This window comes from Phyllostomus discolor, chromosome 6, assembly GCF_004126475.2.
Source record: "Phyllostomus discolor isolate MPI-MPIP mPhyDis1 chromosome 6, mPhyDis1.pri.v3, whole genome shotgun sequence".
NCBI lineage: Eukaryota > Metazoa > Chordata > Mammalia > Chiroptera > Phyllostomidae > Phyllostomus > Phyllostomus discolor.
In genome coordinates this window covers 80,183,006-80,207,963 of record NC_040908.2, presented here as the reverse complement: position 1 = coordinate 80,207,963, position 24,958 = coordinate 80,183,006, and the positions used below count along the sequence as shown (strand labels likewise).

General features: G+C 48.0%; 1 protein-coding gene and 1 long non-coding RNA gene across 4 annotated transcripts in view; one reads left to right on the top strand and one right to left on the bottom strand.

Moving 5' to 3' along the window:
* The window catches only part of DSCAML1 (DS cell adhesion molecule like 1), a 347,436-nt gene that overhangs the window by 81,750 nt on the left and 240,728 nt on the right, over positions 1 to 24,958 (bottom strand). For 2 of the 3 annotated variants that reach the window (XR_004903802.1, XM_028516804.2), the window contains exons 4-8: positions 14,263 to 14,409; positions 8,302 to 8,580; positions 4,658 to 4,933; positions 3,074 to 3,370; positions 1,145 to 1,417 (exon numbers count right to left, since the gene is read on the bottom strand). Coding sequence is in view for 2 of the 3 variants with exons in the window: in XM_028516804.2 (XP_028372605.1) it covers positions 1,145 to 1,417; positions 3,074 to 3,370; positions 4,658 to 4,933; positions 8,302 to 8,580; positions 14,263 to 14,409 (1,272 nt within the window). In the remaining variant the exon portion in view is untranslated. The remainder of the gene's footprint in view (positions 1 to 1,144; positions 1,418 to 3,073; positions 3,371 to 4,657; positions 4,934 to 8,301; positions 8,581 to 14,262; positions 14,410 to 24,958) is intronic. The other variant, XM_036028516.1, reaches the window with a different exon arrangement.
* On the top strand, positions 1,148 to 24,867 carry LOC118501189. Its single transcript, XR_004903803.1, has 3 exons — positions 1,148 to 1,208; positions 21,894 to 21,898; positions 23,994 to 24,867. It is a non-coding gene; the product is annotated as an uncharacterized LOC118501189 (long non-coding RNA).

The following is a 24,958-nucleotide window of genomic DNA, read 5'->3' as shown; positions in this document are numbered from 1 at the left end:
AACTAGCTTACTTTTGGTTTATGTTGTCCTAGCCTTTCCTCCTCACTGCCCTGGGCTGACACAGATGTGCAGATGTTCTCATGGACTCTCCCCAGAATTCTCATGGACCCTGTATCTCTTCTTGACTCTTTCTCCGGTGTTCCCAGAGCTCCTTCTTCATTCCTGAGCTAGAGAGTGCTTCCTTCTAGCTGGCCCTTTCTGGCTCCGGGTCCTTCTGGGTTAGACAGAAGCTACCTGGCTTGTATTGACCTCATCTCAGCCAGGCCTATAGGTCACACCTCCCCATTCTGCCCCAGAGCAACCAGACCACTCTGCTTTCACCCGTTGCCTAGACAGTCTCCTGGCCTGCCAGTTCCAAAGAATGCATTTGGAAGGGAGTTTCATATACCTGCACAGCCCCAGAACCAAAGGGATATCCATCATTTACTCATGCATTCATTATTTGCTCATTTATATTCATTCATTCATTTAATACACAGACACTTACTGAATGACTCTCCTGTACCAGAAATGGTGCTAAGTGCCCCTGCACAGAACACAGACCTCACTCAGGGGAGCATGAAGGGCCTGGAGAGAGGGAGATTTTTAAGCACCAGGAGGTGCTTTCCAGGCCTCAAGCAGCATTAGCAGTTGGAAGGTCCTTGCCATTCCTGTCAAAACAGCCTGAGTCAGGCAATCTCTACTCCAGAAGGGAGTCAGGGCACACAGCGTATGCTCCCTCCACCCAACCTCCTGCTGCTTGTACCCTCTTGGTTCCTACCCATCACTTCCTCTTGTTGGTCTCTGGTGGGCCCCTCCTGAGTTCTCAGTGGCTCCATGCTGCATCAGGGGACCTATATAGCCTGCCATCTCTGTCCTGGGCCTCTTTCCCCAGATCCTTTTTGTGTGTCATTGGCCCCTCATACTCCCCGGTGCAGTGCTGCCTTGTCCTGTGGCCCATGGAGTAAACCAGAATGTGGGGGTACTCATGGCCTTGTGTGCCCACAGTCTTCCACCCTGCTGCTTTTCTCTCAAATGCCATGTGGAGGCCCTCTCCTCCTTGACTTTCCACTCACTCAGGGTGTCCTGCTGCTGCCTAGAAGCTGGCTGGAGAAGAACCCACAGTCCTGGGTGACTGGCCACACTGGTCCTGGGGGATTCCTACCTTTGACGGCCACGTGGACACTCTGGCTGATGGAGAGCTGGGGCTGGATGAGAACGCTGCACAGGTACTCCCCCTCATCCATGCCTTTCTGCACATCAGTCAGCTTGAGGGTCCCATTCTCGAACACCACCTGGCGATGGTTGTCAGGCAGCAGCAGGGCATCCTTGTACCATTTGATGGAATAGTAGGGGTAGCCAATGACCCTGCAGTTGATAAGGGTGTCCCGCCCTGCGACTGCTGTGATGTTCCTCATTGCCCGGATGCTGGGGGGTCCTGGGCCGGAGTCCAGAGGGAGGAAGAGAGGAGGGGCAAGTGGTGCGGTTAGCCAGGGACAGCCAGGCCCTGCCCTGTGATGCTCTTCTCAGTTGCTTGGCCTTTGAAACTAGCAGGGGGTGGAAATTCAGCTGGGGGTGGGGAAGGAGAAGGACGGCAGCCCTTATTATAAGTCTAAAGGCAGAGGCTGGAACTGGGGACACCTGTGGTCTCTCCAGTACTCTCTGTTTCTGGCTTCCATTAGTTGCAAACAGACATGCGTTCCTAGGGCGAGCATCCATTCCCCTGAAGGCAAGGAGTACATGACCAAACTGTAGCCTCACCAAGCAGTGATGGGATTTGGGAGGACAAATTCTCACTTATGAGGATATTAAGATTTGGGGGGTTAAAATGGAAATATGGAGATTTTGTTGTTTTCATTCGATGTGCTCATGATGGTCTTGTACCAAAAGGATCTTATATGTATTAAATATTTAAAGGACAATAGGAAGGTCTTCATTGGATGAACTGATAATTTTCTTTCAACAGGTAGATCTGTTTTGTCGGCCCCTGTGAAGGAGCTAAAAAGAGGGGAGGGGATGTCATCAGCTGGGTGATCTGGGCAGATGGTAATGTGAGATTGTAAAGGGGCTCAGAGGCCACCCTGCAGGGTAGTGCTGGAGGCCATCAGCTTCTGCATCCAGGAGATGAGCAGCTGAACCAGGGATTCTCCCAGGGTTCAGAAGAGAGGGTGGGAGGATGGCCAAATGTAGGGTATAATTTTCATATGTGGTTAGAGACCTGCCCAGCACAGGTGAATTGAGCATGAATCCCCTCTCCATGTCCCTGCCCCATGGCATCACAGGCACCCCTGTTCCATTACCCCTCCTCTCTCCTCTTGGTCCTCCTCTGCCCTTGGGTCAGGGGTCACTGGTAGGGTCACATGAGGACCAATCTGACTCCACAGGGCTGCAAAGAGCTTTGGAGGAGACTGTCCTCATCACAGTGACTTGGAGAACTAAGACCTGGGAATGATCATCTGAGGACTCCTTCCCTTGGGGCTACTTGTCTTAGGGCAACCCCACCCAGCCTGAGCCTCTTACTCTTCATGGCTTGAGCCTTTGGGGGAGATGATAAGGAGGAGGAATGAGGATTGGGAGAAGATGATGCTATTACTCCTGATGCTTAAACCTCCTGGAGCATTTGGGGGATGACTCAGAGGAAGTACACTGGGAACACAGCTTTGGTGGATACCCCTATCAAAGGCCAAGCCTCGTCTCACTACTCCTTCCCTGTCCTATCCTTGCAAGGCCCTGGTTGGGCGGTGAATGTTAGCAGGGTACTTTGTGTACCTGGGACCAGAGAGATTTAATGGAGGAGTGGCGGAGGAGTCAGGTCAGATTGCAGGACTGGAGAAAGGGGAAGAGGAGGGGGTGGGAATGCCAAAGCAGTGAAGTCTACCAGACACACCCATGTGCGTGCGCATGCGCACGCACACACAAATGGATGATGGGGCTGTAGGGGGAAGGGGAAAAGGGGGAGAAAGAAGAAAGAGACCTCTACTAAAACCAAAATAACAATTAATGCTAAGTACCAAGCACCACACGAATAATGATAACTACAGAAATGGCAAAGGAACTCAAAAGCCTATTCTGATATTTAAATGTAGACAGGCACCTCTTACGTTTATTCGCGCCTGATATTCAGCACTGCCCACCGAGTTCCGCGCGGTGCACCGGTAAACGCCCCCGTCTCGGATCTGGGGGCCTGTGACGTTCATGTGGCTGATGGTGGTGCCGTCGGACATGGTGTACTGGTTGGTACGGTGGCTCCCATCCCGCACGATGGGCTCGTCGTCCAAGGCCCAGGTGACAGTGGGGGGTGGGGCGCCCTTGGCTGCACACATCAGTGAGAACTGCTCCCCAGGATTGACCACCTTTTCGCTGAAGGAGGAGACGATGCGGGGCGTGCCATCTGTAGGGAGTGAGGAGCCCCCTTCAGAGTCACTGAGCCACTGAGTGATCATCCCACCAGGCCACCCACCCCACAGGGGGAGGAGGGAAAGCAGCAGTCATAATAATATAAAGAACTTTCATGTACATCAATTCATGCACTAGCCACGAAACCCTGTCAGGTGCCAATTACTATTGTGTGTGAATTAAGACTCCTGGGTTTGAATTCTCCCTCAACCATTTCAGCTGTGTCTTTGGGCAGGTTACTTAACCTCTTGTGTCTTTCCATCTCTTATCCACAGAGGATGGTGATAATGGGGATAATGCTATAAATTCCTCATACTGATTCTGTGAGGATTAACTGAATTAATGTATTAAAGATGCTTAGCACAGGACTTTGTATGTGCTTAATAAAATGTATCTTCTCTCAACTTTCTCTTTTCCACTTCTTTCTCCTCCCTTTATTAATAAAGACACAGAGGACTAGAGGTTAACTGTGCAGGAACCAGGACCTGACCAGGCAGGGCCTGTGCTCTCTGACTCCAGTTCTCATTCTGGCAGGAGTATGGGTGGGATGGGGTGGAGGGGATTATGGTGCTTCAGCAAAAAGTCTGAAGTTGAGGCTTAAAATGAAAGCTGCCCAGAGGTCGTGGTGGTGGGAGTCTGTATCTGGGCCGTAGTCTTGGCTGACCGAGTAACCTTGCCCAGGACAATTAACCCCGGTGCCTTAGCTTCCTCCATGGAACTGATTGTTGGCCCTGGCCATCCTTCCATACAGGGTTTTTGTAAAGGATTAAAGCAGGTATTAGGTAATTTAAAAATAAACATAAAAACAAAGAAAGTAAGGCAAATATAACACATACTCTACACACACTCATATTTCACACCAAAATGCTGATGATAATCCAACATTCTGCCAGCCTACCAGCCTATTTCTGGGGAGACCCTTATCTAAAACTTGTGGAGAGCCTGTTGCCTGGAGGAGCCTGGGACTGCTTACCAGGCCACTGCCTTGGCCCCTCATCTGCCCCTTTCCCTGTGCCCTCCATTTCTGGGGGTCCCTCCCACTCCGCTCCCTGTCCTTCCCACTGGTCTCATTTTCCATGTCCCTGGTCTGAACTGGCCCTGGGTAAAGGACCATTACCTCACTTTCCCCAACTCCAAAGTAGGTAACATTTTCAAAAGTATCTTGCCAGGATTAAATAAAGACAGGTATCTATCTGCTGGGTGTGTAAGAAGGATGGGAGCGGGGCACCAATCGGGCACCTCCTGGCAGGTCTTTGTGAGTCCTGAAACCACCCCAACTCACCCTCAAGCACGATGATGGCGAAGTCCTGGGCGGTCTGAGCCTTGCGGGTAGCAAAGCACTGGTAGGCCCCGGAGTGGCTCTTCTGGGCCGAGGTGATGAGCAGGGTCTCATTGCTGAGCCCACGGATGGAGACAGCCTCATCGGGCAGCACCAGCTCGGTGTTGCGGTACCAGTGGATGGTGAACTCTGGGGAGCCCATCAGGGTGCAGGACAGGATGACTGTGCTGCCAATGCCAGTCTTCAGCTTCTTTGGTGTCAGGGTCACATGAAGGGGGTCTGGGCCAGGCCAGGGAGAGTTGAAGGCAACCAAAGAGAAAAAGAAAAGAAAGAGAGCTTAGGTGGGTGAGTATGGCTAGAGGTACGCTATGATCATAAAAGGCCCTAGGAGTCAGGAGGCCCTAGTTCTGTTTCCAGACTACTTGTTGGGGAGGGGGAACTGGGAGTGGTAAATTCCTCTTTCTAAGCCTCAGTTTACTCATCTGTTCAAATGGCAGGGTAAGGCCAAGACATATCTCTGCACCTCTTGTTCTGAGGGTCTGTGCTTTCTTGATGTATGTGTCTTTGCTCAGGTGGGGCTGTGAAGCTAGAGGGAGCTTGACTAGCTCATCATCCTTCCTGTTACCCACTCCAGACACCAGAAAGAGCCCCTTAGCTCAGCCGCTCATACCCATACAGATAGCTAGCCACTGCCTTCAGCAGGTCTGACTTCTGCTCTCCAACCCCCAATATTGCTCTGCTACAGCCCTCAGCTTCCAGCTGGAACCCAGGCAGTAGACTCTTCTCTCTGCACCTGCCCCCTGACCCATCCTCCAGGCCACAGCAGGCCACCACCCTGCTCAGAACTTCTGCAGCACCCAGTAACTCAGCATAGCATTCAAGGGGACTTGGCCCCTCTTCTCAGGAACACAGTCCCTAGAGCAGCAGCCTGCCCACACCTTAGGCTACTTCCTGCCCCAGGGCCTCTGCCTAGAGTCTTCCTTGCCTCCTTTATCTAATTTCTACTCATTCTCCATAATGAGCTGAGGTGTCATGTCTTCCAGGTAGCCTTCCTGGACACTACTCCCCTCTTAGGCTGGGTTAAGGATCCCTCTTCTGCGCCTCCTTGGGTATAACTAGCACCATGGTAAACACGTGGGCTGTAATCACTTCTTAGTGTCTATCTCTCTCTCTAGACTGTGAGCCACTTGAGAGCAGGGAAGTATCTCTTATCTTTACTTCCCTACCACTTACCTGAGTCGTGTTTATTGATTGTCTCACTGGCTGCCCGGTTACCAGGCCCACATTGGCCTCTCTCCCCTGATCTCCATGCACTTGGGGTTCTAGAAGGGAGGCTGAAGTCTGCAACAGCCTGAGCCCCCAAATGAGGCAGCCTACAGGAGATGCAGGACTGCAGGCCCATCTGGGTGGGTGTAAGCAAAGCACATGTGAGTCTGCTCATGCTCAGCTCTCCCTACTCACTCCCAGAGCCTCTGTCTGCAGCCTAGGAAATGTCAATGTGCAACGAGGCAGGCAGCATGTCCCAGCCAGGGCTCCAGGGCTCTGCCAGCCCGCTTCTCTATCCTCACAGCTCCGGCTCAGGCTCAGTGTCATGATGGGTAGGAGGCTTGGCTGAAGAATTAGAGTGGGGGAAGAATGAAAAGCACTGCTTTCTTCTCCATGAACCTGACAGACAGGGGCTATCAGAGAAGATGGAAGACAAAGAGAAGCCATGTCACTTTCCTTTGAACCCGGTTGTTCAGCTGAGCCCAGGGTCGGGGAGGGTGAGAGCTGAGACTCAAAAGAGAATGAGCAGTACCTAGGCATACAGGGCCAGTGCGTGTATGTGCCACTGTAGGCAGTTACTTATTGTATATCTATGTTGTGCTAGGATGTGAGTGTGTTATGGCAGAGGAATGTGTGTGTCTGTATGTGGGCACCATATACATGTACGTGTGTGTATGGGGAAGTAGGCATGTGAACTTTCAACACATCTGCCTGCTTGTGTGTGTATAAGTACTTGCTTGCCTGTATGTACTGTGAACATCAAATTAACAAGAGTCAGTTTTGCTAATTTGCTAAGGATTTGAGGGTATGTTCCTGACCTGTTCTGAAACAGTGGATGTGTGTGTTTGCAAGTGTGAGTGTGTGTGTGTATAGCAGGAAGGTGGAAAAAGAAGTAAAGGTAACATTAGACCAAACAATTATGGACAGTGCTTAGTGCAAGAAGTGAGGCCCCAACCCTGGTCCTTCTATGTGCCTGTTCTGCTGTCTTGAGCTTGTTTGTAGGAGAAGAAACCCCCTGAAGCCGGGTCTTCAGCATTATAACCTAGGCATCTGTGTCACTTTCACTGCCAGAGTATTTCTTGAGGCTCTTTCTGTTCTTCCAGTGTCCCAGGGAATTTGCATGGGGAAGGCCCCTTCTCAGCACTGTGGATAAACACATTCTAACTGTCAGGACCCTTCAACTGTGGGGAGGAGACTGGACCCACATCTGGGGGAAGGTGACAGGACACCAGGCCTAGGAGGCCAGCCCAGGAGAGGTTGGGCTCTGCTGTGATTCTCTGGTCCACCCAAGGGTCTACACACCTGTAGCTCTGTGCTCATGAGGTGGGAGGTGAGGTGGGTAGTGAGATCTGCACAGTGGGTGTGGGATCATCTCTGGATGGCCCCCTTCCACTGCCTGGGTTGGATGACCCTCAGGATGCCATTGGGTACAATGTTCAGGGACTCAAGCTATTGCTGCCCCATGGAAGTGAGATTCCCCAAGAGTCTCTGAATCCCAGCCCCACTACTGCCAACACATTTCCTGTAGTTCAGAGAACAGAAAACTCAGAGTCAGACTCTGGATGCCAGAGCTAGAAGAACCTCTTCATTTTACAGATGGGGAGTCTGAGATAGGTTCACCATAGGGAGGGGCAGGGGTGAGGTGGGGGCAAAGACTGCCCTTGGGTCTCACAAATCTTCCTTCATGGTTCTATCCCTGGCATCAGCCCCTTTGCCCCTCCTGCTCTCCCTACCCTGGGGGTTCAGCAGCAGCAAGGGGTTGCTACTAAGTCCTTCTGCTCTCCACAGGTGTCTCCCTGGACCCTGGGGCTCTGTGATGGAAGGAACAAGAGGTACCAGCATTAATACCTATCAGTTCTTCCTGGAAAGGACAACTTGGTTGTTTACATCCAGTGTCTGATTGGATTGATCATAGCCCCTATCGATTATTGCTAAATATTCTGAATATTATCTCTGATGGGATATATATGCTCTCTCTAATGGATTAACACCAGCATTGTTTTCTTTAGTACAGACACTGTCTCCTTCCAACAAGCCAAGGAAACCTGCTTGGCAACATCACCCTCATGGTCCCATCTGACCTTTGTGACCTCTGGGCAGTAGGAAGACTGGAATCATTATCCCATTTTACAGAAAAGGGCACAGAGATGATGATCATGCATGATCATGATAATGCTGGAACCAAAAGGCAGGCGTTCTGATTTTAAACCCACAGCTTTTTTCAGGATACCAAACTGCTTTTCCAACCAGGAGATGATTCCCTGGGGCTGGCCCCAGGGATGGGTGGGTGCAGCTGCCCCCATGCCCCTCCCCATCATACTGTGGTGCTCCTGAAGATTACTGTCAAGGATGGAGCTGAAAGAAAAGCTTTCCTCACTCACCGATGACTGTGACGGTGCCTGTGGCTTCTGCTGAGCCAAAGGTGTTGGTGACTTCACAAATATAGGTGCCACTGTCCTCAGTCCTCAGGTCACTGATGGTCAGCCCAGTGATGCTATTGGTCCAGCGGTTGTCGGCTGGGAGGGGCCTGCCATCCTTGAGCCAGCGGATGGCCGGGATGGGGTAGCCAGAGGCTGTGCAGGGAAGCTCCACAGTGTGGCCAGCCCATACTTCTTGGGAGTAGAAACTGTCCAGGATGGTGGGGATTGACTCGGCAGGATCTGGAAGGCAGAGAGTGTCAGTGGCCCTGGCCAGCCTGGATTGGGTAAAGTGGGGGTGTGGGAGGAAGAGCAAGCACCCAGAGCAGGAACCTGCTGCCCACTGGTACGTAGAGTGAGCCATACCCACTGTGGGAGGGCCCTTGGTATTTCCCTGAGCCCAGACTCTGGCTCTGACTCTCCTGCTCAGGCTGGACCAGAGCCCTGAGAACCATGATGGGGATCAGGGCTGGGGGAGGGGCAGGTATGTCAGGCAGACTTGGCGAGAATGACAGGCAGACAGATGGGAAAAGGGAGCGAGGATGAAGCGCAGGGGTGAGTGTGCACCAGGTCCTTCATGCATGCAGTCCCTGTAGCCTGCCCCAGACTCAGGAGCAGTGAGTCCCTGTGACATGAGAATCATGACATCTTGAGTTTGTAATTATTGGTAAGGCTGGTCTGGGCCTCAGCCTGGCTTGTGGGTGCCCCTCAAGGATGGGGCAGCTATCTACCTGCCCTGTTCTCTCTTTCCACCACAATCTGGGCAGTCTAGGAGACAGCCAGGGCATTTCTGTTGGAACTCGGGAGGATTTGGAAGTTAAGCCTTCTGCAAACTGCACTTACCACCACCACCGATACCCACTAGTTTGCTTTCCCAAACAAGCAGAGATCAGTGACTACAGGATCTGTGGCCACAAACTGCCAAAGACCCAGGCCCTGGGCAGTTGCATTCTGTGTGTGATGGCCGTGCCACTTCCAAACAGTGCTTGGGCTGCTGTCTCCATCTGGTTCTCACCCTAAAAGGCCTCCCTGGGCTTCCTTCCTGCTGGTACCTCCCTCTGCTGCAAAACCTACATGGAAACAATCCACACTTCTCATCCCAAACTCCAAGGACTTCAGTGATTAGTTCCAACCAGGCCCTGGCTTCCCTGTCCGCACTGCCTCCCCCACCTCTCATCTCAACAGTGACCCATTTGTGGCAATGCATGTCATCACACCGTGCACCACCTGGGGGCCCAGCCAGCCCACTCTGCTTGGCCTACTCCTACTTGTCTTTCACAAACCAGCCTAAGTGTCACCCTCTCTGGGCAACTCCCCCAGGTCCCTCTCACTGGACACCCATAGTTTCCTTTTTCCTTGATTTTATTTTCAAACAACCTTTTCTTTTTAAAGAAAAAGTTTGAAAGTGTAATATATACACCTGACAAAACTTCAGAAAGTACAGATGAGTATACAGTATGGTGAAAAGGGAGGTTCCCTCTCCCCAGAAGGAACCTCTGTTGCCACCTCCTTCTGCCCTTGCCAACAACAGTTAGCACCAGGTCCTATATCTGCTTTCCTGGAAGACTGTGAGCACTGGCAGCAGTGTGGACCCATTGCTGTATCTCCCGTGCCCGGCACAGAGCAGGTCCAGGGCTGTGGAATCATAAATGTCTGAGGATGAATGGGGTCACTCAGGCATGGGGCGGGCCAGTGGACTGCAATGTGGGAACACTGCAGAACTTCATAGGCTCATGGATAAGCAGAGCTGGCCTCGGGACCTTGGAGGGCACACATAGATGGGAACCCTGTGACCAGGAAGGTGTAGCGACCTGCCCAGGATCAGACTGCAGAGCCAAGATCAGAAACCTGGTCTCTACAAAACCTGGTTCAGTAAATGGGATTGAGGTGGAATGACCTAATACTGAGTTTCACTCAATGGTGCCTGACACCACTGGATCTTCCTTGACTGATGGGAAATTCCCTCTGTCCTCAGCTCATCTCTCTAGGAGAGAGGGGTTGGGCTACAAATTCTCCTCCCTGGGAAAAAGTCTTTCTAGAAGACTCTGCTCCTTTCCTACATTCTTCAGAGCAAGCCCCTGCTGGGACTCAGGAGACCCAGGTGCAAACCTGCCTGGGTCACAGTTCCCTGTGTGATCTTGGGTAAGTCTATGATCGCTCAAGGTCTGCTTCCTCATCTGCACATGAGGTACAGGTGATAAGCCTGCCTCCAGATCGCAGAAGGCTGTTGTAGGCAACAATGGCAAAATGTATGTCAGAGAGCTTGATGGACATGGAATCGCTATGCAGGGAATCGCTATGCAGATGTGCTGGGCAATTACTATTTGGGAGCCCTCCCTCCCTCCCTGTCAGCTTCTGAGGCTCTTACCACCACCCCCCATCCCCAGCCACAATCCTGTGGGTATGGTTGGGATAAACAAACCCAGTGCCAGGGAAGAATTACTCAATGTGACACTTAATTGATGCAAAACACACAAATTCTGTGGCATACCGCAGAATTTACAAGCAGAGGGGCTGACAGGGCCATGGAGGAAGGGGCGGGCAGTGTGTGTGGGGGAATTAATCACCGAGTCTCAGGCGTGAAATTAAATTCTGAGGGAAAGAAACCTCTTTCATTACTCTGGAGCAGAAGTAAAATGCTGCGGCGTGTACTGCGACAGCCTGGGGGGAATCAGGCATGGCCAGGGCCAGTGCAGGGCTGGGAAGACAGATGGCTGGGCCCTGAGAAATCTCTAGGGGTGATGGGGCTGGGCTGGGGGCATCAAGTCACCCCATGGAGGCTGCTGGGGCCTTCCCAGTTGGCTGAATGGTGCTGCCTGGAAAGGACACCCCCAGATACAGCTTCTGCATCCGGCTCTGGACTCCTTGAACTGGGGAACCCTGTTCTACTCTCAGCCTCTCTGGTCACTGGCTGCCTCTTTTAAAAATGCAGATTGTAATGCCCAGTTCACAGAGTTAATGCACCTGAAAGCACTTGGTAAACTGAAAAAAACACCTAGATGCATGGAATGGTTATTATTAGGTTGTATGTTCGGGGACCCAGACTATACTTGCAACTGCCTCCTCTACCTTGGAAAATTAAAAAAAAAAAAAAAAGAAAGTTGTCCCCATCCCAACACTTTGGAAATGTAGTAGGAATAGTAATCAGCAAGAGTGGAGCAAAAAATACCTACAACAATGAGAGCAGCAGCTACTCTACACTGCATGCTGTTCCCTGTGTCAGGCACCTTGCTAAGCATTTTGCATCTGGGACCTTTTTTCAATTTCACAGCCACCTGTGAGGTATATTTTGTCATGCCCATTTTACAGAGGAAGAAGCTGAGGTTTGGAGACATTATTTATTTTGTGCCAGGTTTCACAGCCTTTGAGTTGTGAGGCCAAGACTCTATGTGTCACCTGATTCTTTTCATTATTTTCCCTCCTCCTTTCCTTCCTCTTATTTTGTCAAACACTTCCTGAGGACTGAAGAAGCTACATACATGACTTCAGCCCTCCTCAAATGACCACCTACGTATCTCTGCCACATGCATTGTTTTCACCTGTTCCTCTTGCCTGGAGAGAGGGAGGGGCGCCCATCCCTTAGGGATGTGCCAGGCTTGGACAACCTTAGGCCCCAGGAGCTCATGGGGTGGGGGTGGGGCTGAAGTCACTAAAGAGTGAAACATCTCAGCTGAAACCCACCCTCAGCTCTGGAAGTGGCTCTGAAATGGGGGAGGGGCCAGTGGGTCTGGAGGCTGAGCCCTGACATGTACTCCCCAACCCCTATTCCCTCCGCACAGCCTCATTCCAGTATCAGTTGCATTTTCATCAGGATGAGAAGCTTGCCAATTGCCTTGTCACAGCACATCACAGCCCATGTCATTCAGTGGGACCCTTCCCCTCAGCTCCCCTCTGTTCCTGCCCTTCAGCCCCCTTTTCCCCTTAGATCCCCTTCACTCTTTGGTCTTTGTCTGTTTCTCTATGTGCCTGTGCCTCTCCTGTTTGTCTGTCTGGGCACCTTCCAGTCCTTATTTCTATTTCTCTGTTTGGGCTTTATATCTGAGTCTCCGGGTGCCACCTCTCATTCTTTGTGCCTTCTTCTCACAGCTGGTGGGCAATAAAAAGCAGAAGGACATGGGTTGGCATAGCCTCCGGTGTAAAGAATGTCATTTGAGAGGGACTCCTGCTTATTCCCACCCCAAAGTGGGGGGTGAAATTAGTAGGATGAAGGGGCTAAACATTTGTGCAGGAGAAACAAACAGGCTGCAGGAGGTGGAGTTTCTGTGCCTTTCCCACATTGTATGAGCAGCATGCAAGTGAGAGCAAAGACCCATAAAAATAAGTCCCTATAATTTGGAATGGAACCACTCTGATACATTTGGGAATTGAGTGGCAGATTCCAAAGTCTAGCCACAAAGGTGGAGCCACATAGTACAGCCCCATTTCCTCACCCTGTGACAACACAGTTTCCCTTGGCATTGCTTAATCCTATACATATTTACTTAGCACCTACTGTGCACCAGGTATAGGGCTAACCACTGGAGGTACTAGGATGAATCAGAGAGCCTGACTTTGCCCTCCTGGCTCCTTCTGTCTTGGTCTTGCCAATGAGGGGGGATCCTGAAAAGAGTCACCTGCTGGTCAAGGTAGTCTTCACCAGATCACACAAGGTCAGAGGCACACAGAATCGGAGTGGTACCTAGTCACACTCTTTTTTCAGAGGCCCAGAGAGGCTGCATGATTTGGTGGGTTCAGCCTCCAAATCCAGAAGTTCTTACTGTCAGTTCATCCTCTTTTCAAAAGCCACTTCAATCTCATCTCTTCAAGAGAAGAAATTTTCAAATTGCAGGTCACAAACTGTTAGGAAGTTGTAAAATCCGTTTGGTGAAGTTGTGACCAGCATTTAGATCAATTGGAATAGAATAGAATAGAATAGAATAGAATAGAATAGAATAGAATAGAATAGAATAGAATAGATTGCAATGCATGTGGTGGGAAATATCAGTGTGCACTGCAGCGGCTATGAGGGAAATGTCTCTGTGGATTGCTGTTGAAAGAGTCCGAAGAGCAGTGTTCTAGAAAGCCTTCCTGAAGGAGACCCATGTGCCCTCTTTATTGTGCTGGGGCATGTGTGTGGTGGGGTTGGCAGCTGGAGGACACTGGTGTCAGAGTGTGAATTCTGCCTGTGTCTCCCACTGGTAAGCAGCTGGGGGGAGTTGCTTGGCTTCCCTAAGATCTGGTTTTGTTACCTGTAGAAATTGGAACAGCAGTGCACACCTCTCAAGGCTATTATGGTGCCTAACAGACAACAGATAAGTGAAATTTCTGGCACACAGGGAGATTCAATAAAATTAACTTCCACTCCTCCTTCAGAAGCTATAATCAATCACTCCAGAATATGAATCCTTTATTTAATATAGAAATATTTTATTTACAAATTTTATTCTGCCTACTTTCAAATGTTGTGAGCTGGGCTATAACAAAGGATATAAATGTATTTATAAATTGATACTAAGTATTAAAAAATACTTAGAGACAAGGAAATTAAAAAACCTCCCTAATCTAATCTCATCTAATAGTTATCATGTTTGAGGATCAGATTTTATTTATGAGCTTCCTGGCATCAAAGGAAAAAAAAAAAAGAGGATAGGTTCCCTAACTCTGATTATTTGATAAACAGTAACATAGTTCTTCAGGAGGGTTAACAGTCCTTATGTACAGACTTCTATAAATAAGTTATCTTTGGAGTCATTATATAAAGGGCACCCCAAAATAAACTGGATGAGGCCTACCCCAGTAGTTCCTGTACCTGTCCTTTAATCTCCTTCTCTGAGACTCTCTGATCCATGGTGCAGACATGCCCAGTCCAAGGGGTGGGCTGGTTCCTCCCTCCCTCCCTCCCTCCCTCCCTCCCCCTGCTCCCTCCCCTCAGCCCTTGGCTCATACCTGTCACAGAGAGGCGGGCCCCATTGCTTTGCCGGGTCTCCCCACTGTACTTGTGCTTGGTGATGCAGCGGTAGGTGGACAGGGCATCCTCCTTCTGCACGTCAGAGATATACAGCCCACCGTGGTAAGTAATAAAAAACCTGTTTTCTGGAGACACAATCAGGACAAAGTATATTACTCCCCTACCTGAGCATACTACCAGAAGCAAGTGGCCTTCTCCCAGACTAGGCCTATTGCTCAGAGAGAGGAGTGATGAGGAAAGCAAGGGGTGAAGGTGGTACAGCCTCAAAGGCAGGATAGCATCTCCAACAGATGAGGATTTTCTTTTTAAAAATATATTTTATTGATTATGCTATTACAGTTGTCCCATTTTCCCCCTTCACTCCCCTCTACCCTGCACACCCTCTCCCACCCACATTCCCCCCTTTAGTTCATGTCCATGTGTCGTAAGTTCTGTAGCTTCTACATTTCCCATACTATTATGCCCTCCCCCCTGTCTATTTTCTACCTACCATCTATGCTACTTATTCTCTGTACCTTTTCCCCCTCTCTCCTCCTCCCACTTCCCTGTTGCTAACCCTCCATGTGATCTCCTTTTCTGTGGTTCTATTCCTGTTCTAGTTGTTTGCTTAGTTTCTTTTGGTTTTGTTTTAGGCATGGTTGTTAATAATTGTGAGTTTGCTGTCATTTTACTATACATGTTTTTTTTTTATCTTCTTTTCTTAGATAAGTCCCTTTAACATTTCATAAAATAAGGGCTTGGTGATGGTGAAGTCCTTTAACTTGACCTTATCTGGGGAGCACTTTATCTGCCCTTCCATTCTAAATGACAGCTTTGCTGGATAGAGCAATCTTGGATGTAGGTCCTTAATTTTCATGACTTGGAATACTTCTTTCCAGCCCTGTTTTGTCTGTAAGGTCTCTTTTGAGAAATCAGCTGACAGTCTGATAGGAACTCCTTTGTAGGTGACTGTCCCCTTATCTCTTGTTGCTTCTAGGATTCTGTCCTTCATTTTTACCTTGGCTAATGTAATTATGATGTGCCTTGGTGTGTTCCTCCTTGGGTCCAACTTCTCTGGGACTCTCTGAGCTTCCTGGACTTCCTGGAAGTCTATTTCCTTTGCCAAATTGGGGAAGCTCTCCTTTATTATTTGTTCAAATAAGTTTTCCACTTGTTGCACTTCCTCTTCCCCTTCTGGTACCCCTACAATTTGGATGTTGGAATGTTTAAAGATGTGCTGGAGGTTCCTAAGCTTCGCCTCTATTTTGTGAATTCTTGTTTCTCCATTCTTTTCTGGTTGGATGTTTCTTTCTTCCTTCTGGTCCACTCCATTGATTTGAAACCCAGTTTTCTTCCCATCGCTATTGGTTCCCTGTGCATTTTCCTTCATTTCACTTATTGTAGCCTTCATTTTTTCATCTAATTTGCAACCAAATTCAACCAATTCTGTGAGCATCCTGATCACCAGTGCTTTGAACTGTGCATCTGATAGGTTGGCTATCTCTTCATCGCTTAAAAGTGTTTGTTCTGAGGCTTTGATCTGTTCTTCCGTTTGGGCTATTTTTTTTTTTTTTTTGTCTTGACTTGCTTGTTACATAGTGAGGGGCAGAGCCTTAGGTGTTCACCAGAGCAAGGCAACTCACTTTGCTGGGTTGTGATGCTGTATGTGGGGAAGGGGTCCGAGAGGGAACAATGGCACTTGCTCCGCTCTCTGTTGTATTTCAGTCCCTTGTGCCACTTCCCCCAAGCAAACTGGGCCTTTCTGGTGATGATTCTCATGTGGGTGGGCTTGTGCACGTTGTAGGACCCCGTGGGTCTCTCCAACACACACTCCTGTGAGGCTGTGAGTCTCTACCTGTGCCTCAACCCCCACAGGTATTTTCAATCAGTGTCCTAAGGCACTATTTTCCGGCGCTGGGACCCTGGGTTGAACAATCTGTTTCACTGCCCAATTTTGCCTGGTTTATCTGCATAGGAATGTGGGATCACTCGGACAGCCAGGTGCCTTGCATGCAGTGCTTTGCTTCACAGTCACCGCCTCGCTGGGTCTGCCAGCTGCCTGCGCACCCAGGGTCCACCTGCTGTGGTCTTGCACCTGGGATGCCTTATGCGCCCGCTGCCCCTGCTTTTTGTGCCTCGACCCCTCTCCACCCAGCTGCCTGACTCCACCCTTCCTACCAGTCTGGATGAATGTGTATATTTTAACTCCTTTGTTGTCTGACTTCCATACAGTTCAATTTTCTGTCAGATCTGGTTGTCATCTTGTTTCTAAATTGTTGCTGACCTTATTTTGGTTGTGTGAGGAGGCACAGTGTGTCTACCTATGCCTCCATCTTGGCCAGAAGTCAGGATTTTCTATATGCAAACAAATAGAAATTATAGTTATTGTTCCTTTAAGTATCAATGCTTCAGGGAGTTACAGAAAGACATTGGGCTTTAGAGTTAGATGAGATCTTGATTCCATATCTGTTCCTTTTATTAGCTGTGTGATCTTGACAAAGTTTCTTAATTTCTCTGAGCTTATCTGTATAACAAGGTGCCAATAATGTTTCATACAGTGGATTAAGGATTTAAAAGAAAGTGGTACACGGTAAGTGCTCACTTAGTGAATAGAAGTCTCCATTTGTCTTGTCTCTTTGCAACAGTTTGCAAAGTTCTTTCTTTTTCTGTCATTATTTCTTTTTAAAATATATTTTGATTGCTATTACTGTTGTCCCAATTTTTCCTTCTGTGCCCACTCTGCCTACTATCCCTACTCCCTCCAGCAATCCCCTCCCTTAGTTCATGTCCATAGATAGGGCATGTAAGTTTTTTGTCTTCTCCATTTCTTATACTATTCTTAACCTCCCTCTGTTGATTTTGTACCTACCATTTATGCTTCTTAATCCCTGCACCATTTCCCCCACTCCCCCTTTTCCCCTCTCAGCTATAACCCTCCAAATGATCTCCATGTCTATGATTCTGTTCCTGTTCTAGTTGTTTGCTTAATATGTTTTTTAGATTCAGTTGTTGATAGTTGTGAATTTGTTGCCTTTTTAGTGTTCATAGTTTTGATCATCTTCTTTTTCTTAAATAAATGCCTTTAACATTTCATGTAATAATGGCTTGGTGATGATGAACCCCTTTAGATTTATCTTGTCTGGGAAGCACTTTATCTGTCTTTCCATTGTAAATGATAGCTTTGCTTGATAGAGTAATCTTGGATGTAGGTCCTTGGTTTTTGTGGCTTTAAAAACTTCTTTCTAGCCCCTTCTTGTCTATAAGATTTCTTTTGAGAATTCTTTTGTAGATAACTCTCTGCTTTTTCTCTTTTAAGATTCTCTCCTTTATCTTTAACATTTGGCATTTTAATTATGATGTGTTTTGGTGTGGTCCTCTTTGGGTCCAACTGGTTTGGGACTTTCTGTGCTTCCTGGACTTCTATATCTATTTCCTTCACCAAATTAGGGAAGTTCTCTTTCATTACTTTTTAAAATAAGTTTTCAATTTCTTGCTCTTTCTCTTCCCTTTCCGGAACCCCTATGATTTCAAATCTTGGTACATTTGAAGTTGTCCCAGAGGCTCCTTACCCAATCCTCAGGGTTTTGTGGTATTTTTATTATTCTTTTTCTTCTCGCTGTTCTGATTGATTGTTTCTTTTTCTTCCTTATGTTCCAAATCATTGATTTGATTCTCAGCTTCATCCAGTCTACTGTTGATTTCCTGTAGATTTTTCTTGATTTCACTTATTATAAACTTAATTTCTGCCTGGATATTTTTTATGCTGTTGAAGTACTCAATGAGTTCCTTGAGCATTCTAATAACCAGTGTTTTGAACTCTGCATCTGATAGATTGCTTATATCCATTTTGTTTAGTTCTTTTTCTGGGTTTTTGTTCTGTTTTCTCATGTGGGCCATATTTCTTTGTCTCCTCAATTTGGCAGCCTCCCTGTGTTTGTTTATGTGTATTAGTTAGAGCTGCCTTGACTCCCTGTCTTAGTAGCATGGCCTATTATAGAAAAGGCACCTGTAAATCATGTGGGGTGGAGCCTTAGGTAATCACCAGGGTGGGGCAACCACTTTACCACTTTGTGGCTCTGTATGAGGAGAGGGCTTGGAGAGGCAACTATGCTGCTGTCTGTCTTCTAGAGGTTTGCCTGGCACTTGTCCTGTGTGACTGGGATCCTTCCACTTGTTGTCCTGGTACTAAACCCCAGAAGGGGTGGGTCTATGTATATTTTTAAGTCTTTGCGGGACCTTTAAGTGGAGTCTCCTGAATATCCAGCAGTTTCTTTCACCACCCCAACCCCCACTGATTTTTACAGTCAGAAGTTACGGAGATTTATCTTCCTGGTACTGGAACTCTGGGCTGTGTGGTCTGGCCTGGCACTGGGATAGCTTGCTCCCAAGGTAGCCCTCCCGATTTTTATTCACCACTTGTGAATGTGGGACCACCCATTCCGTTGCTGCCACCTCTTGTGCCACACCATGTCTCTGTGCCTCTCCATCCATTTCCACATCTCTGCCTCTCCTACCTGTCTGGATGAATGTGGCTTCTTTAAATTCTTGGTTATTAGACTTCCATACAGCTTGATTTTCTGATGGTTCTTGGTGTTATTTGTTTTGAGGTCTGGTTGTAATTCTTTCTGTGGTTGTACAAGGAGGTGAAGCATATTTATTTACTTATGCCTCCATCCTGACGGGAAGTCTGTTATTATTTCTTTTAAATAATTCAAAAGCATATCTGTATCTCAAAACCAAAATATGCACCAGGCAATGTACTATATCCTGAAGATATAGCAGCAAGCAAGACAGACAAAAATCTGTGCCTTATGGGACTTGCAGACAGATCATTAGTTTATTATAAAAGGATATAACTCAGGAACAGCCAGATAGAAGAGATGCATTGGATAAGATGTAAGAGCATTCATTGCTTATTTGTTCTTACAATTATGTGAGGTGCCATTTTTGGGTCACATAGTCAGGAAGGATTGGAACTCAGGCATTGAACTAAACACAAGCCTCAACCCCTTTCTCGAAATTTTAATCATTTATTCACTCAACAAACAATTATTGAGGCTAAGCTACACTAGGAACAGGGATACATGATACATGATACATGATAATCATTCAACAAGCAATTCTTGAATACCTATTCTGCACAAGGCAAAGGTGCAGGCTCAGTATCTGAGTTTCCTGTGCTCTCTGCAGACTTTTACTGTCTGGACATGGCAGGGAAGTCAAAAGGACAGGCAGTAGTACTCTCATTTTGCTGACTTTGACATAAGAGTCCACTCAGATATGGGGCAGATTTTCTTGTCCTAGGTTCTAAGACAAAACCTGAACTTGAGCTAATCAAGGCTGATGTTAAAAGGACAGCATGTGAACATGAGAATTGGGACAGGGCTTGCATTTGGCTTTGGGCCTCCCTCTGCTTGTGTCAGTGTCCTCTCACCAAAGACCCAGTCAGACTGAGACTGGGAAGCTAACTTTGGGTCCCTCTGCCTGCTCTCCAGTGCTTATCTTCTTCCCCAGGCAGCCAGGAAAGACCCCAATCTGCCATTTCTACTGGGAGGGGGAGTTGAAATCAGGAGAGTGATTGTGACTTAAAAGAAAGCCGAGGGGAGAGGGTGATGCTGACTTTCGCAGGAAGGACCTGCTGACATCAGAATTCGAGGCTTTCGTAGGAGATATTTGGGGTTGTCCCATGCCCTTCCAATCCTATTATTTAGAGGTCAGCTTCCTCCCACCTGGGGCTGCGGGACCCCCTCAGCCAATGACAAGAGCTCTGATAGTGGCCCACCCTCCTATTAAGAATATCCTGTGGTGTCCCACCCCTCCAAACATAAGTTCAAGATCTCAGCATATGGAGATGGGGGCCTCACCGAAAGACACTTTCTGACAAGAGAGACTGTAGAATTGAAAGGTTGAAAAGCTGAATGTGTTTGACCACATTTTTGACAAAGTTTCTCCAGCCTTCATTTGAATATCTCCCTGGCTGGGGAAATTACTACCCCACTCAGGAACCCATTCCAAAGTCAATAGCTCTGACTTTTAGATAGATCTTCCTGGGTCAGTCTCCTTGTAGCTCCCTGCTTGACTTCTGGTTCTATTCGCCAGAGCCCTATAGAGCCAGCCTAACCTGTGTTATGGACATACTCTCTGACACATTGGAAGGCAGTTATCATGCCCTTTGACTTTTCTTCAGGCCAAACAGTCTGAGGATTCTATTTTTTAATAGTTATTTATTTAGTATGGTTTCAAATAATTTCATCACTCTGGTTGGTCTCTTGCTTCTTATTTTCCCTCCTTCTCATCTCCCCTCCCTATCTTCTGTCTTTCTCCCTCTCACGCACTAATCTTTGAATACGACTAGATTTACCATGTGCCATGCATTTTGCCAAGTGGTGGGGTTCTAACAATCAGCCTTATCTGATCAGGGCAGTGTAGTGCAAGACTACCAACCTTTAGCCTAAGACTGCATCCACTGGTTAGGGTGATGGGGTGGGCATGGAGAGGCTGCCCCAATATATTACTGCCTCACATTCTTCTTGCAGCCAACTAAGGGCCCCGGTCTTGTGTCGACAAGCCACTGCTAGGCCACTTTCTCTCTCTCCACCCTTGGGCATGTGGCTCTGTGGGCCCAGGCCTGGGGCTTCACATGGCCCCTGCTGAGTGCTATCTTGTTGGGATCCCCTAGATGAACACTCAGTGCTGTGGGTAAAAAATGAAAAGGCAATGATAAAAAACCCTGCTGCTGGCAGTTGGAGAGGACTTGGAGGTAGCACAGAGAAAGCCTGGCCCCCCCACCAGACTCCGAGTGTGCTGTTATTGTCTTCATGTTGTGACATCCCCAAGTCAAATGTGGAAGATCTGCTGTCATTTATTGTGTAGCCGAGACTGGAACACAGAACTACTGGAGGGGTTGTTGTCAATCAGAAGGACCCAGGGTCAGGGGTGGGGACAGGAGAGACCCCAAATCAACACTATCGGCCCACAGGTGCTCTAGCCTAGACAGCTAGGACCTGTGATTCCTGCACTCCAGAACCACGACACACTTGGCACTACTGGAGTTTTAAGCTAGGAAGGGGTGCTGTGGTGATGGTGGTGGGGAGCTGGGGTTTCTATAGTAACAAGCAGCTGCTGCATCTGATGTTTCACATCCTTCATTGTCCTCATTTCCCCCCTCTCTTACCCCCCTTCTTGTGCATATTTAATTGCAGCAACGTTTCCAGACACAGTGCATCACTTGCTCCTCCTGAAACAAAGGCAGGCCACAGCCAGGGGGAGGCAGAGCTGATGAGGGGGAGGGGAAATCAGGGGTGTTATGTTAATCCCCTCTGGGGAGCCTTGTGCAACATCAGTTCTGCATGTTTGATGAGAATCTGGTGATGGGCCCTGCTGGGGAAAGAAGGAGCAAGAGGCTTGTGGAGTGAGTGGCATACAGTGTGGAAAGGGGGAGAGGCCCAGTCAGCAGGTGAGGGTTCAGAGGGGCTGGGGCTCTGGAAGATTGCTGGCTTCCACAGCTGACTCTGGTGGGGTCCCTTGGTAGTCTGGCAGCCCATACTCCTCATCTAAATGAGACCAGCCATCCCTGGGCTGGCAGAGGAGCCATTGTTCCACATCTTAGCTCCTCCTCCTTCTGCGGCAGGTTGGGTCCAGCTGCAGGAAGGCAGAGTGGCAGCCAGGTCCCTGCATCTAGCAGCCCCCCTCCTGAGGCCACTTGGAAATGTGAGTCTGGGATGATTTTTGATGGACACCATAACAGGGAGTACTAATGGCACTGAGTGGTCAGGGGCTAGGGATGCTAGATGCCAGTAGTGTCCCCATGAGTATAACCAGAGGGTCCCTTTCCCTTAGGCTCTAAGATTGGCACATAGAATTGTATTCAAATGTGGATTCGGTCATTGGTGCTGCCTGATGGTCACACCTCAGAGGCTGCAGGTTCGTCTGTGAACACACCATGACCAGAGAAGTGCTGTGCGTGGCTAATAATAATTTCCTTCTTTTTTCATTACTAAGAATACTCCAGCCTGCTTCCCCAACCCTTTTCCTGGTGATCTGGCACATGCTTGTCCTTTTAAAAGCTAAATATTTATTCAGCACCTATTACATGTTAGGCCAAAGGCTTTATAAACATTATCTTGCTTAATCCCCACAACCCTTTGAAACAAATGCTATTATTACTACCCAAAGCACAGAGAGGTTAATACCCACCCACAGACAGCTAAAAATGGTAGAAACAGACCATTAGTCCACTTCCTATGTTTTTCCAAAGCTCTTTGTTAGGCTGACTCTCTTAGAATAACAGCACCTCTCATAGGGACATGTGGTCAGCCAGCTTCTGCTTGGTTGTTTCTCTCAGTGGGGTCCTCAATACCTCATGAAGGAGCACTCATCCATTCAATTCATACGGCTCAATTGATCAAATTTTCATGGAGCACCCTATGTCCTGGACTTGCTCCACGGAGAAGTCTTGGACTTGATCTCTGCCCTCTGCAATTCTATTGTATATTAAGAAAATTACGTCCTTCTACCAGGAAAGGTGTGGAGGTCTGTGCATGGCTGGTGAAGGGTGGGGACGGGACTCGATGGAAGCCATCAGTGAGAGGAGAAAGCTAAAGAGGACCTAGCCACGTCGGAGGTAGGGCAAGCCCAGGATGGGACCTAGGACACTGGGCTGGAATTCTGGCTCTACTACTAATGATTGAGTATGCACTTGCTTGAACAGTATCCCCCAACTTAATGTCCCCCCCATAGTTTATGAATGTGACCTTAGTGGAAATAAGGTTTTTGTAAATGTCATCAAGTTAAGATGAGATCATGCTGGATTAGTATGGGCCCTAGATACAGTTTTGACTGGTGTCCTTATGAGAGAAAGAAATTGGGGCACAGGCGTGTACACACACAGAAGTTCCTGTGGAGACAGGCAGAAATTGGAATGATGCATCTACAAACAAAGAAATGCCAAGGACTGCTGGCAGCCCTGAAGCTGTAAGAAGTGAGCAAGGGTCTTCCCCTAGTGCCTGCAGAGGGAACACATCCCACCCACACCTAGAATTTGGACCTTTGGCTTCCAGAACTGTGACACAATAGTCTCTAGCTTTCAGCCACCAGTGTGTGGTAATTTGTTCTGGCAAACCCAGGAAACTGGTACAGGTGAACTGAGGGAAGTCCAGTCTCCTCACAGGTGCTGGGATTTCCCAGTCTTAAAGAGAAGGAGAAATTTGATTAGCTGTGTGTTTTTAACTGTGTTTGTGCATTAGAATCATTAATGGAGCTTTTAAAATTAAACTCAGAATCTCTGGGGGTGTGGTCTGGGAATTACCATTTTTAAAAAGTGTTTTTGGTGATGCAATGGGTTAAATAAACTTGTAAGGCCCCTTAACTGACAGTTGATGTCTGCATGGTGTCACTGAACTTTTCTGAGTTCCATTTTGCCTTCAGGAAAATGGAGATAATCAGTTGGACAGAGTTGCTGGGAGACTTCGATGAAGTACTGCCTGTGAAAGTCCCCAGCATGTGGGTGGTAGTCATTAGATGTCAGCACAAGTTGCTCTAGCTCAGGGAGACGAAGGGCTGGGGACGGCTGGGGCTCCCAGCCCCTCCCTATGAACAGACCGTGTGCCAATTCTCCTCCTTCCTTCTCAGGAACTTGGAAATAAAGGTGGCCTTCCTTGGCAGTTTGGAAGCCCTCCACAGGTGCTCAGTGACACCACAGCATCTTTTCTGTCTTTTTCTAAAAGGCCAGAGAGCAGACTTTGGAGGCCCCTAGAACAGCAGGAGCCATGGAGTTGATAGAAACCTAGGGGCTCCTGGCGATTCCAGAAGGCTGAAAGGAGGGAAGCTGCTCTCTGGAGGGTAGAGCCCCCTCTTTGCTCTCAGGGAGATGTGAGGGCAAGTTTGGTGGGGAGAAGGTGTCTGGCAACAGGAGGGGAGCTGAGAGTTTGTGGGCAAGTGTGAATTGGACAGACCCCACTCCAACTTTTAGGGCAAGGGAATCAAGCAGGTCCAGCAGCTTCCCAATGGCCTTCCAGCTTCAGCCCCTGCCCCTCCTCCATCTGTTCCCAACATGCAGCCAGAGCAATGCCTTAAAACCCAAGTCGTATTATGCAGCTCTTTTGCTCAAAACCCTCCAGTGGTCTCCCACTTCGTTCAGTGTGAAAGCAGTGGCAGTCACAAAATAAACTCTTCATAAGTGTTTCCAGAATGGATGAATGAATGAAATTTCCCAAAACTCCAAGGTAGCTTTATTCCCATTTCACTCATGAGGAAATAGCAACTCAGAAAAGTCTGATCTCAGTGCTAAACTTACCTCCTTCAGGAAGCCTTCCCAGATTAACCTACTCCCATTTTTGAATATTTCTAAATGCAGCTGGCATAACTCTTACCACTACTTATCACTGTTTCTACTATATCCAATTAGGTCTTTAAAAAGTTATTTTGAGCATTCAAAGTCAAGATTAAACTGTATGGAGGTTTCTTGAAAAATTAAAAATGGAATTACCATATGATCCAGCAATTCCTCTTCTGGGCACATACTCAAAAAAATTGAAAGCAGAGCCTTGAAAAAGGTATTTCCTCACCCATGTTCATAGTAGCATTATTTACAATAGACAAGATATGGAAGCAACCCACTGGATAAAGAAAATGCAGTATATACATGCAGTGGAATATTATTCAGCTTTAAAAGGGAAGAAAATTCTGACACATGCT